This window comes from Corapipo altera, unplaced genomic scaffold (assembly GCF_003945725.1).
Source record: "Corapipo altera isolate COAL_440 unplaced genomic scaffold, ASM394572v1 1b, whole genome shotgun sequence".
NCBI classification, from domain to species: Eukaryota; Metazoa; Chordata; class Aves; order Passeriformes; family Pipridae; genus Corapipo; species Corapipo altera.
Window position 1 is genome coordinate 9873222 of NW_020884881.1, and position 14374 is coordinate 9887595.

General features: G+C 36.1%; 1 protein-coding gene across 6 annotated transcripts in view; it reads right to left on the bottom strand.

The window, feature by feature from the left end:
* KMT2E (lysine methyltransferase 2E) overlaps window positions 1-14374 on the bottom strand; it is a 62478-nt gene that overhangs the window by 24230 nt on the left and 23874 nt on the right. For all 6 annotated transcript variants that reach the window (XM_027639584.1, XM_027639581.1, XM_027639582.1 and 3 more), the window contains 8 exons: window positions 12569-12680; window positions 11990-12219; window positions 10314-10394; window positions 9238-9296; window positions 5166-5338; window positions 4117-4155; window positions 2293-2505; window positions 912-1042 (listed from right to left, as the gene is read on the bottom strand). In XM_027639584.1, the coding sequence (XP_027495385.1) occupies window positions 912-1042; window positions 2293-2505; window positions 4117-4155; window positions 5166-5338; window positions 9238-9296; window positions 10314-10394; window positions 11990-12219; window positions 12569-12680 (1038 nt within the window). The remainder of the gene's footprint in view (window positions 1-911; window positions 1043-2292; window positions 2506-4116; window positions 4156-5165; window positions 5339-9237; window positions 9297-10313; window positions 10395-11989; window positions 12220-12568; window positions 12681-14374) is intronic.

A 14374-nucleotide genomic window follows, 5' to 3' on the forward strand; every position in this document is an offset into this window, starting at 1 on the left:
CTGGTACATTCTCCAAGTTTATTCCCAGAATACCTCAAGTTGGAGTTACAGTACCTTATGCATAGGATCTAAAGTGAGAACAGTAACAGGTCAACCACCAGACATGGAAGACACAAGGTTAAGATTTATGAGATTTCTTAAAACTTCTGACAGGCCCTGAAATGAAACTCAGAAATTTATATACCACGTAGAACCATATAAAAAAAGTAACACCTCCACGTGCTTGGCTAACACCTGCAGCACCACTAGCACCTAACCCTCCTGAGGCAAGGGGACATTCAAATAATTTGCCAGGACGTGGTTTAAGTTCTGCTACTGCAAACGCCAGGGAACCTGCCCCTCTTTACTGAGCTAAAGCCATGTGTTCTACCTCCTCCAATGGGCCTCTTGAAAATTCCCAACTAGGTGTGTCCATGCAGTTAGTGGTAGCATTGAAAACAACCCACAGAAAGAAGGCAGCAGTCATGCATGGCTCAATAATTTAACCAATCGGAGAACTCTGGCACTAAAGTGACCCCAAGTCAACCACTGTCCAATTTCATTCTCAGCCTGATGGACTTAAAATCTGTTTTTCTCACAAAAGATAATATCTTTGCCATTAACTTATGAATTATTTTAGGACGGTAGAACCTGTCAACCCCTGGTTTAAGGTACAAAACTACCCAACTGAGAATGCAGGAATCCTGTAACCAGGGAAGAACAAAGGAAGAGGAAACTAGCTCCTGAACAGATCTGTAAGGATATTCAGAAGAGAAAGGGGGAGACCAGATTCCAGCTGCCATTACTTTTAATCAGACAACAGTAAAATGCAAGACAGTGTTGATAACTAAGACCCACTTGTACTTGAGGCAAGAGTTTGGCAAAACATCATTTTAACAGTTACTTTACTAAAATATCTGGAATAAACAAACCTTTTAAAGAAATATCCATTAGCTTCAAATTGTTCTCTCAGCATGAACTTTCCTCTGTATTCAATAATAAGTGCATCAGGAGGCAGGTCTTTGGCAGCTTTTAAAATTTTCTTGTTTTTTTGCACGTAACTCTGCAAAGACACAGATTCATTTATGAAGTATCAGTATCATTTTCTCACTATTATTAACAGCAGATTATACTTTCACAACTACCAAGTAATTTTATGTGAATTAAAAACCCTTCTAGTAAGTAAACCTCCAGACTGAAGTGACCAAACTGTCCTGTTCCCCTACCAATGTGACTAGTTATGAATTTAGATTAAAGGAATGCTTCAGCCCTAGTTCTCCAGCACACTGTTGAAAACCAACTTATTCATGTTCTCACAATTCAGGTACTATATCCCTTAGTGCACTTAACTCTCACCATGACTAGGATGAATTGCTGCATTGTTTTGCACAACACTTTCAAAAGGCTCCAATTCCTTCAAACAAAACAAAACATGCAGACATAAAATGACATTCACAATTCATTCAAGGAAAAACAGAACAGGAAAGTAACATCATAACAGAATCCTGAGAGAGTTTCCAAATTTATTTGCATGTCTTTAGACGGAAGGACGGCTTTTAATTAAAAACCAATACATACCCTGGCAATTAGTGAACTCACACCTCTCATAACTGTCATCACCAACCAAAAAGGAAGTAGCCTCTATGTAGGCAAAAGGCTCTGTAAGTAGGGATATTCCTCTAAGGAGGGTGTCCCATATGCCATGATGGTCTTCAAGAAAAAGAAGCAAAGATGCTTCCATTAATCTGCTACAGTAACTATTCCTCAAGATTTCTGCTACAAAGTGCTATGGTCTTTTACATGGCTCTGATTTTAAGCCTGCAAGTAACTGAGAGTAAGGCTAAAAAAAGACATTGCACATTTTCTTCATGAACTAGAAATCACAGGATCACGTGAGTAAAAAAAGAAAAAAAAATCAGTATAAGAAATATCATTCATGAACATTCAGAACACTTACCACACCTTCAGAAAAATGCAGACAATGAACATGTTGATACACATAGAAAAAAAAACCCAAACGGATTCAGCCTCTATGCTCCTATCTATTCTAACCACTCCTTATATTCCTCACAGAGAAAACAGCAACAAAGTTGACTGCCTGACAAAAAACAGTATACGGACAATCCAAGGTTCAGGCTCTTACACCTTAGCTACTTTTTAGGATAAATGATATGCTAATATAAACATAACCAGGGATGATACAGAATGTATAAAAATAAATTTCAAATTGTTTTTTTTTAAAGGCATCTATATGAATATTTTTTGTCATGGCAAACAGAGCACGTAATAACACAACAAGGCACCGCTCATTACCTCTACTGGAGGTTTGAAAATCAAATTGCTGGTGCTGACTTCTTTTTTGTCATTTCCATTGCCTAATCTCAGAGCTATTTTTTGTGCCTCCCTCTGGACACCTTCACTGTACTGGTTATTATTTGCTTCTTCATAACGATCCATCCATGCCTTGATTTTATTTTCCCATCCGAAGTTTGAAGTGTCAGTAGGATCGATCTCTGGAGCTGAACCCTAAAAATTAAAGTAAGTGACCAGATATTAGGAGGCAAGTTATAAAAAAATTAAAAAAAAAAAAAATTCTACAAGAAGACACAAAATGAAGGGCAGAGGTATTGACTGAATTGATTTAAGGTTTGTTTTTTTTAGGAAGTCTAGTATAAAGTTCTGTATTACTTAAAAACATTCCAGTTGAATTCAGTCACATCACATTTGTTCAAGAATTTTATTTCACAAATATCACCCAAGTTCAGGAATACATTCCCTCCTCAACAAAGATTCTAGCTTTTAGTGGGATGAGAATGGAGAGTGACACTGTTTCCTCCCACAACTGCACTGTATCACGAATCTATGAGTGCGGGAGTTGGAGGGTCACATCTCCCCGCCCACTCAACTTTTGTGAACATATGGAAATATACAGAACTCCAGCTTTTATCCTGTATTACACAGACTTGGTTTTCCCCTTTTAACTTCAAGGGTCATGCTGTATCTTTTCTTCCGCTGCACAACTTACTAAACTTTACTAATCCTACACCTACTACGTTAAGGTTGTGACTCAACGCCACAGGCTTTGCACATATTTTTCCCTCCTTCTCTGCTCCTCACTACACAATTCTCTTCTGCAGTGCTTCAGATCCTTTCACTTTTAAAGAAAGTGCCATTGTACCTCCAGACCTCACAAGCAGCAGCCAGGCTGCAGCCAACCAAAGCTCCTTATGGACAGCAGCAGCCAGCCAACGCTCCCTTTTCTATCCACCTGAGCAGAGACACTATTAAATATTAATAAAACACAAGTAGTTCAGCAATTCAAATTACCTGTTTACATTTCTTTTGTGCATGAAGAAAACCATACACACAAACAGCATTAAAAAAGGTGTGATGCTAAAAAAACCATGAAAAAAACACAATGGAACCTTAGGAGCACCATATTCAAAAAACCCCCATACAACAGAGATTTTTCTTCCCCAATTCAATCTTCACTACTCAGATACCACATTTTATAAATTTGAAGCATAAATTGCATCCCACTTGTTTTTATACATCCCAAGCATGAACGAACTATGGCAAATACCTAGTTCTCACACCAGGCATATTTTTATCTCACAGAAAATTTAAAGTCTGCTGTAACACTTAAATCTTACAAAGCAGACCTCCCAGCATGACTCCTCAGGCTGTGAAAGTACTAGTGAGTGGAGTCCCATCAGATGGATACACGGAGGGTATGACAAAGCAGAAATGCTAATTCATCTTTCAAATGCAATACAGATATCTCATTATTTTGCTGTTTAAGAGTTATAAAAAGCTGGAGCTACTAGGTTTGAATGAGGTGTGTACTCAACTTTATTCCCTTATACAGCACAAATGAGCCCCAATTCATCCACTAGCTCTTGAAAATCACCTATTCTCAGGATAAAAATTTGCACTACATTATTTCAGTTAAATTCCAGGACATAAAGATGTAGTGCATAATTTAAAATCACTGTGATGCATACGTAGTACATTAGTTATCAAGAAGAGAATATCTTAGAGCTTCATGTATAGTCCCAATTACATTCTTAATGCTTCTTATTATTTAAGTAATATACAATTAAGGTTTGACACAAAACCCAAACAAAATCACATTACCTTTACTCGTGAAGATTTCCTGGATCCTTCTCGAAATGCCTGGAATAAAATTATATATATATATTCACTGGAAAAAATACAAGTTCTCTTAAGGAATTCAAAATCTATTAACTAATTAACACTTTTCAGTAAAACATGCAAGATGAAAACAACAGAACAAACTATGGTGAAATCTCAAGAAGGTAAGAGGTTACATCTCACAAAATGCATTTTAAAAAACCAATTCAGCATTTCAACGTAAGCCATAGGAGAGTCCAGGTACCTCTACCCTTCTCCCACATTACAACTTGACTCTAGAATTTCAGAATCCAAGCCAAAATATCAGAGGTAACAGAATAACACATGGCAGTAAATTTGTGTTCAGTAAATTTGTCTGTTGAAGAGGAAACATCTTACTAAAAATTTCTTACAGGACATCAGTAACTAATTCTGACTTCATTTAAAAGACAAAACTCTCATCCAAGCCAATGAAACAAAACTACAAAAAGCAACTTGATTCAGTAGGTTCCATGTAGTTTACTTCTTCATATATATTTTGTCTTCGTGTATGTGACACTGTTTACACCTGTAGCTAAACCATATAATGTCATTAATCCTGTTTAACAAAGCAGTTTACTGGTTAACTCAGGGAGCACACTTCCACACAATTTCAACTGAAATAAATGGACACAGAGTCACATCAGGACAACTGATGGCAACCATTTCTGAATGTAAAACAACCACAAATGAACACTTTAAAAGAATTCTTCTTTGGGCATCCCAAAGCCTCTTCTGTCCATCTTTAACTATATCAAATAGTCCAGTAAATGCAATTCCTGATGTGAAATTCTGCCTCAATTATAAAATTAAACTTTCATAGTTAACATATATCAACTTGAAATAAGGGGGGGGGGCCACCAAGGGAAGACATTTACTGAAGAGTAATACATTTCAAACTAAAACCAGGTGTTAAAATAGCTTGGTTTTTAAAAACCAGTGTCCCTTGCTAAGAGATGTCACACAGTTATAATTTATAACACAGAGTAATACAAGAAATTACATTCACTTACTTTTTTACATTTTGCTATGGTCTGTTCTTTCTCCCCACTTTTTTTCCTCTTCTTATCATTGACTTTTGTAACTCTTGTAGCAGTTAAAGTAATTGTCGTTGGTGTATGTTGAAAAGCAGTATACAGTTCCACAGGAACCTCATCACCACTCTCTGTTGCGCTGGTATCCCCATCTTCGAAACAAAGAATGTTCTGTAAATAATCAAGTACTGCAGAAAGAACATTCACTAGTTGCTCTACATCTGCCTTCAAAACCCAAAAACTCATACTGACAAATGCTCCAAATGACCAACAGCTGCAACAGCATGAAAATGAAGAACCAATGAGGAACTGGTAATTACCAGATGTTTGTAATGCCAGGTAAGAAAAAGGTACCTGATCAATTCCATTTTTTGAATGGAATTATAGCACCATATTCCATTATAAGCAAAATTAGAATCAGAACAAAAAAGGTTAAAAAAATATATTTGTTAACTTGTTCACTTATATTTAGCTTTTACTTGAAATATGGCATTAGGTGACTGTATTCTCAGATGACTGTATTCTAGAAGGGATTAAAATTAATGACTGATAAGCATTTCTTGTGAAGCCCTATTAATTAATCACATGTAAGTCATAATCAACTATTTCAGCTGCAATTTGCAGTATCAAGTGCTTTTTTAGGATAAATATGTCTATTTAGCCAAAAGCCCTTTCTACTCAAAATCCCCTAACAGTAACATTCTGCTACTTGGGGAAAAGAAAACGGATGATGACATATGAACTGACAGATATTTTTTCTTTGTGCTGTGCACTCAGAGACCTGAAGGCCAAAGCCTGAAATTTAGCATTCATCAGCATTTATGTCAAACACATATCCTGACCTGAAACAGGATTACCCTAGTTCTGTCAAGATGAAAGGCTGTGAAGGATGGCGAGGACTGGAAGAGAGATGGTGCACACAGATAAGTTCATATGTGCTCAGTACAGATCTCTTGGATTTTAGCAGCTTTTCCAAATATTCTGCCTTCAATAAATACACTTCACACTAAGCAAAACTTTTTCTCAAACTGCACAGATGCCAGATTTACAAACACTTAATATGAGAGGAGAGAAAACATTCCTTCTGAGCTCAGAAGGATGTTGCCTTAATCAGTGCACTCAACAGTCCTAATTCTTGAAGCCTTCTTTACTAAATAAAGAACTCCAGCTATTGGTTACTCTGGATTTTTCTTGCTCACAACATTCCTTAACAAGATTCTTCTATGCATAGTAAATAATCCTATTTTACCATCTTGGTTGTTCTTTTCAACTATTTGTCAGGTACATAATTATGTTTGATGAATTAGGAATCGATGATGATTTCTGAATCTGTTTACATTTCTGCTGGGAATATTTTCTAAACTAGAATAAAAAGCACATAGAAAGAAGAAATATCTAACCAAAGGTGAATGAACAGCAGAATAACCAAAACCTGAGAAATAGAAACCCAAGGACCTCTTGAAATTGTCAGTGTGTGTAGTCCATACACTAATGCCTGCAGAATCATGATGTCACTGCCACACACCTCTCCCCCTTGCTCCAAACCCCACAAAACACTGTCTTCCTTAGGGAAGCAACATTTCAACATTGTTGTCTACACTGTGCTCTAACTTACTGTAAAGAATAATTACCTCAACTGAACATATAATTACATAGAGTTGTTTTGGGACACTCCTTCCTAACCTACATAACCTGCTTTCACTTTGAAGAGCCTTAGTAAAGCACACTAAGTGAAGATCATGAGTTTGCATGTCAGAAGGCAAGATACAAACTCTCCACATTTCACAACATTATGGGCCCAGATTCATTTACCCATAGGCAGCAAGTGACCTCGACAGCAACAATTTCAAGACCAGGCAGCTTGAAGCAACATCCTTGAATAAGTTACAGATCTAGATACTTTATCTTAAAAAAACCCAAACAAAGCAAAAAACAAAACAAAAAAAGCAAAAAATAAAAAACCAACCAAGCACAAAAAAACCCAAATCCAAAACATCCAGTATTCAGCTGGGTAGGGGCTTAACAAAGGTGCTCCCTTCACTGAACCACAGTACACAATCCAATGGACAGTAAGCTGCATCAGAATTACACTTTTATAGCAGAACAACAAAATCAACATCACCACATAGCTACAACCACAGGCTAAATATTTTGCCAGAAAAAGATGTGATGTGGTTACACACAGAAATTTAGGACACACAGTTTTGTATCATGTGAAATGTTCATCCAAAAGATATTTTCTTGAAGCAAATCAAATGATCTACTACATGCTCCCCACTGTTGCTAAACCAGCAATATTTTAGGTATCTTTACAATAAAAACCACTGTACTGCAAAGAATTCCCATATCTAAATGAAAAGCCCTATATATACACTCATCAAAAAACATTCAAATAATACAATCTTCCTTTTATCAAACACCTGTAACTTAATAACAAGCGAATTACAAGGAACATTCTGCTACTGTTGAATATTTAAAACATTGAAAAGATGCATTTAAACTGATGTCACTTTTGCTTTTCCTAATTGGAATCCTCTATGAAAACTGGCCCTTTTACTAATGTCTTGTGATAGTTCATACCCAGAATCACTAAGTCCTGAACTGTGTAACAACCGTCAACATGAAGTGCACTTAGCCAAGGTAAAGGTGCAAGCAAACACATTCAAGTTACATATTATAAATCACAGTAATCAACACTACACTTGGAGTTTCAGACTGAAGAGGAACCAGTATTTGTCTCTATTTTTAACTCTGGACACTTGAGATCTACCACTTAGTAATCTCTTTTCCTACTGCATGCATATAACAGATTTAAAAGACTGATCATCAGGATTAAGAAGGGTTGAACACTAACTTCAAAGGTACAATCCCTTCAGCTTCTGTTAAGATTTTTAATTTCTCTTCCATTAAGTTTACTGTAGATGATCAGACAGTGTGCCTACAAATCCCAAGAGATGACTTAAATAGCTCAGACCATCAACTTCCCCTATCCTGTATGTAAACTCAAGTTCATCCTCACAGTATCATCCTATCCCTCAGTGAACGCATTAACTCCACTCCACATGAATTATAGACCTACTTGCTCTATTCTTTAAATAGTCAGCAAAAATAATTTTAAATTCTAAAAAATTTTAGAATTTAAAGTTTTGTTGACATAGTAGGTTAGCAAAAACTTCATAAAAGAAGTTCGGCTTCATTAAAATAAAAACAGAAAAAACACATGATTTAGTTTTATGAGCAAGACATTAATGCCCTTAACAGATTTCAGGCAGTTTAGCCCCAGACAACATCAAGTGTCAACTGCACCAAGAAGCACAATTAAGCCAGACCACACACTTCAGATTTTCTGAAGGCATGTGAAGTGGGCATCAGGACCTTACCTACATGGTATTTTTTAAAGAAATCTTAAAACACACTCCATTACTTTAGAGACATGATTTAAAAGTCAATCATGTTTAGGAAGATGACTTCCTCCCAATTTATTACTTCTGTAATAGAGTCTGAAAGTACCACTGGTCAATCAAGACTTCTACAACACATTTTGGTAATGGCTGGACAGAACTCCTGCAAGTTAGGCTAGATGAGTTTTAAAATTGTGTGAAGAGTAGGAGAGCTAATTTCATAAAACACACAGACTATGACCCAAGCAACTGTTCTCCTTGTCAAAACAAACCCAAAACTGTACCAAAACATGCCCCCAATCTACATCCAACAAATCAGAATTAGGATTTCCTCTCAAAATTTCTTTTCAAAAAGAAAGTAGACTTAGAAATCCTCTCACCTCAAAAGAAACCCAAATGTTCAATAGACTGAATTACTACAGAGTAATACAAAAAAAGTAGTTCTGACAGCCATTAACAAAACACATGGAACTATAACAATTCTGATACAATATTATTTTGGTAATAATACAGTCAAGTAAAAGGCATTGATTTACTGAACCTTGCTGAAGTCTGTCAAAGCTGCAGGAACCATGTATACAGGCTTAAGTCTGTACAGTTGATTTATACATACAAGCTTTACTGAGGAAAAAGCTTTAAGTTTTACTCACCTGACATATTTTCCCTTTTCCTTCGTTGCAACAACACTGCCCTTTCTTTATCTAAACTCCTGAAATTAGAAAATAAATCAGTGCATCTAAGTATTAAAACAGATCTTTACCATTTCCCAATGACTATTACAGAATAAACAGTAAACTAACTGAATGTTCAGATACTTAGAAAAACATCAGTTGTGCACTGTTCCATTCCCTTTTGATGGAAGGCACATACACGTATCCAAATCACTTGAAAACAAATCACTTGCAAACAGAGACTGACAGTTGATCCAGGGATTACAGATAAGCAGACATTACACCATTGTCCTGCAGATTCTTCAGAACAATCATCACAATATAATATTGAACAAATATTCTACGATGACAAGGTCCAAACTACTTCTCAGAAAAAAAAGAACAATTTCCTGGTATTTAAAATTTTCTGAACACGTTTTTTTTGCTGTTTAATTAACAATCTGCAACATAAGCAACAGCAGCATTTTATACTCTACATCACAGGACAGCAACTATGATGACAGTCAGGTATAACCTGCCTACCAGAGTCAGAACAAAAAGCCCTCCTTGCCATGTCATATGACTGCAAGTTGGGGAGAATGGGGGGTGGCAGTGGGGAGAGGGGGAGCACACGCAAGTACTTGTTCCAGAGCAAGAAATCCTCCAAGTGATCCCTGCAGCATATTAGAACAGGGCCATAACCTGAGAACACTGCTGTTCAGAGTTCTTAATGTATGACAGCCATGAAATGAAATATGGAATGGACTGTCTGTGTATCAATCTGCCTGAGAAAAGATCCAGGAATCACTGCTATTTTCATATGCATTTCAAGGGTTTATTCCTACTGCCTAGTGAAGTGAAACAGTGACTGCTGTGCACAAGGGAATAGAGGCTGGTAAGACTGCCTATATCAGAAATGTAGCTCTTTAACTACAATTGTCAGGACTATGCTACATAGTCTGTTTTATCTGCTGGTTGTTAGAATAACCAATTTTGTTTTCCCCAACAACTCCTCTTTTTCATATCTCTACTCAATCCACTTTAATTTAGAATTCAAAATAAACCAAACTACTCACCTGGGTTGACAACGTTCACACAGATATATGTCAGGAATATGCTGTCTGTCAATCCCCATACAGTCAATGTGCTGCCAGACACTTTTAGGAAAAAAAAAAACAAAACCTCAACTTCTAAGCACAATTTTAAAAATTATGTGCACAACACACAGAAAGCAAGCTGTTCTTTTTTTTTCTCCATCATTTTTGATCTTTACTCAAATTGAATGCCTAAAACTATATCTCAGTCACCATTTTTGCCACCAGTCTGCCAGCTGACCCATTTTCTCTCTTGGAAATTTTCCTCTAACACCAGAAATAAAATGGTAAATTATCACAACAGAGAATGAGACAGACAAATACCCTCAGCAATAACACTTATGCTCCACACAGCAAAAAGTGTTTTGTTTTTAAACAAAAGGATTTAATTTTCTTTTAGGAATAGATATGTACTTTTATTTTTATATACAGAAATAAACAGAAAGATATAGGTTTATTAACTTACGTATTTTAAGAGAACATATAAAACATACACCTGGCATGACTGGTAGTACCATTGTGCAGCACAGAAAGAGCTTTAACTGATTCCCACAGTCAGGGAAGAGAGGCTGCTTGCTGAAGGCTAACCTAAAACAGTAGCTTGTGTTCATCCCCACATTGCTAGAAGGATCAGGGACACAAAAATCATTATCTTCCCAGTTGTGGATTTACCACAATTCTTTCCAACTCCTCACAGATAACTGCTTCTTCAAAGGAAGCAGACTAACTGGTGACTGCTTACAATTGCACTGCTGAGAGAACACCTTAATATGTTCCAAAATAAGGGGCAAAGGTTATCAGAATCAAGGACCATGAGAAATGACCAACAAGCTTGTTACGTAAGCAGACAGAAAAATGGAACTCAGTGTTTTAATTAGCTGTAACAATCATAAATACATAAAGATCTAATAAATTGAGCAGCATTCATTAACCATATTGAATGTAAAAACAGAGGTTAATATTCAGTAGAAACATGAGATTTGTCTTCTCCTGATAATTTTTCCAACTCCAAGTATTTAACAGCAGTCTTCTACTACACTATGATCAAATAGGTGCTTACACATAATGACAGAAGTTTAAACATTTAACTTCAGCTTCTCCAGTAAGAATCTAGGTTAGTCTTTTCACTTATTAAAAATTCTTAAAACTATATCCTTTGAAAATTAAAGAGTTCTTATCAGAAAGATCATGCACAGAGAATTCAATACTTGAAAAGCTTCTTTCATGTTATTTTGCATCCTTCAAGTTACCTGATTTACACATACATAATTCACCAAGATGCTTTACTAGTACATGCAGATGAAGTGATTCCTAGGTCTTGGTTTTATCATAGTAACAAACAACTTGGACAAAATACAGAGAGACATCCTTTTTAGAGGGAAAAAAAGGTATGTCCTTATTAAGCTGTAGTGCACAAGTAAAGGCACGAACAAAAGAAGGAGTAGTCAAGACAGACTGGAATAAAGTATAAAATACTCCCTGGCCTTAATCAGCTGTCTTACCTATTAGAAAAACCACATAACCTACAAACTCTTTTTTGACTGAAGGAAATTCCCTGTCCCCGGACATAATTAAAACATCATTTAGTTACACTTCCTTCAGTGCAGTTTGAAATTTTTAGTAATTTTTACCTTTTAAATGATTTTAATATTCATTACCTGCATTTGTCACAACAGATCATATATCCATCATCATGTGTAAAGCCACAAATGCATCTGGTAATATCAGTTCCATAGCTTCCATCCTCTGACGTACTGATGGTAGTAGCACTGGAGGTTTCATCAAAGTTGGGAGTGGTAAATATGCCTACTTCATTCTTGCTTATAAGCACTGATGGAGGAGGAGAAGCTGGAGGCGTTGGAGGAGGCCGAGCACCATAGTTATGGTCCTAGATTTTTGTTAAAAGATAAGTTATAACAACTCATAAATGCTCATACACTGATGGTTATTCAAGCCCAAGTGTATGAATTCACTTGGCAAAGAACTTCAGAGAGTTATTTTTTACTGAAAGGTTAAAATTTTATTTCTATCATTATTCAATCTTATTTTCTAACTTCTTAACTATGTTTAACATGTAAGTGCACTATGTTCTGTATTCTGCCGCTAATCAACCATCTTTAGTCAACCTACCCAGCTCCCAATAAGACACAGAAATATAAGCATGAATCAGTTTTCCAGCTAAGAACACCAGATTTTACATAATATATTTTGTACAGAACACTTAGCACAAAACTTACTGCATAGGGCAAACCAATGTAACTGTGTGAATGCGAGCTGCTGGTATACAACTGGTGCGGATAACTGTTCGATTTTTCAACTACCACAGGGCTAGCTTCTACAGATTCTGGTCTGCAAGGCAAAAGACAGATGAAGAACAAATGCAATTAGTATGTAATTTATATTAATAAATTGGAAGTATCTGCTGCACAACTTCTAATTAATTCCCTGCTGATTCTGTTTAAAGGCGCATAGAGGGGCAGGAACAAACTTGCACCCCTCACTCAAAAAAACCCCAACAAAACAACAACCAAAAAAACCAAGAGTGGTAACAGAAAAAAAAAAAAACCAAACCACACTGAGCAGTAAGAGAATCTGCAGAAAGGAATTGTGATCGAGGACTGAAGCTGTAATTCCAAGCACTGCTCATGGATAGAGCCCTGCAGTGACACACAGTGGCAGTGACAGGGCACCACCCACACCTACTGCTTCCACAAGGAGAAATCCTAACTAGGGCAAATCTATCTAAAGGAGGTAGTTTCTATCGATTTATCTTTAAATAGAAAGAAAAAAAGTGCTAACAATTTGTGAGAAGGTTTTGTAATCAAAGGCAGGGCCTTCTTCAATATACAAACTATGTGTCATATACACTACACCACAACACGAAAGACAAGAAAGATAAAGGAATACTAAAACAGGAACAAACACAACTTGAGCACAAGAAATTATACCTTTATTACCTTTCTTCAGCAGTTACATTCATGAGTGCCTGCAAGCATACTCTCATGACTAAGAGAACTTGAAGCTTTTTCACTGCACCATACAATTCAATCACAGTAGGACAAATTAATCCAGGTTACCTAAAGTGCCTTTTTTTTTTTTTTTTTACACTGAAAAGCATAGCAAAATATAAACATCTAAAACTAAGGTGGCTTTGACTCCCACCATAAATCAGGCCTGGTTCACTTTTCTAATTTTATATTTATTACAAGTAAAGTCTATTTCCCATCACATAATCTTACTAATTCCTTGAGCTGATTTTGAAAACAAACTCGGTATTTCTGAAAAGGAATAGAGACTGATATTTTTTTCTTAGACATTAAAATATTTAATAGAGGCTTTCTTATGCCATGAAGCTATACTAGCTTGATTTGAAGGACACCAGCAACCTATACTTGTTGGTAATATGTTTTGTAAAAATATAATTAATTATTAGCTTTCTCAAAACAAAATACAGCATTTTGACATCTATTTGAAAGTGTTCTACTAAAGGTTTTGGTAGGTCCTTTCTTCTTATGAGCTTTTCTGTTACTACATGACAGAATTGTTTAAAAAGAAACTCTATTTAAAAGCACTACCGGGTAAAGACTTCAGTTTCTAGAGTGCAAAGAAAAAAACCTTTTTTTAAAAGATCAGTGTCTCCAACAGTCATCAGCTGCCTTTTGTAGAGAGTGAGCAAATGCGTGAGCACACAAATAATATGAAGTACTAACATTAAAAATACAACTCCTGACTAGCATGAGACTAACTCTGACAACACTTGCTCTTTGTTACCTCATAAACCCCCCAAAATTCTCATTTACTTTCCTATACCACTTCACAACTTGAAAATATGAATTTATTCAGAGTTTGCTGGAATTAGCTTCTAGAAGCAGTTCAGAACTTGCCAGGTTTATCAAACCCATTACTACAGAAAAACCATAAAAGATGAAAAAGCTGCACCTTTCCAACCAATTTGCCTTCACCAACGTAACACATCTGTGTGGTAATCACACATCTCTTCTGTCACCCCGTTAATCCTTCTGATGATCAAGCCACACAAAATG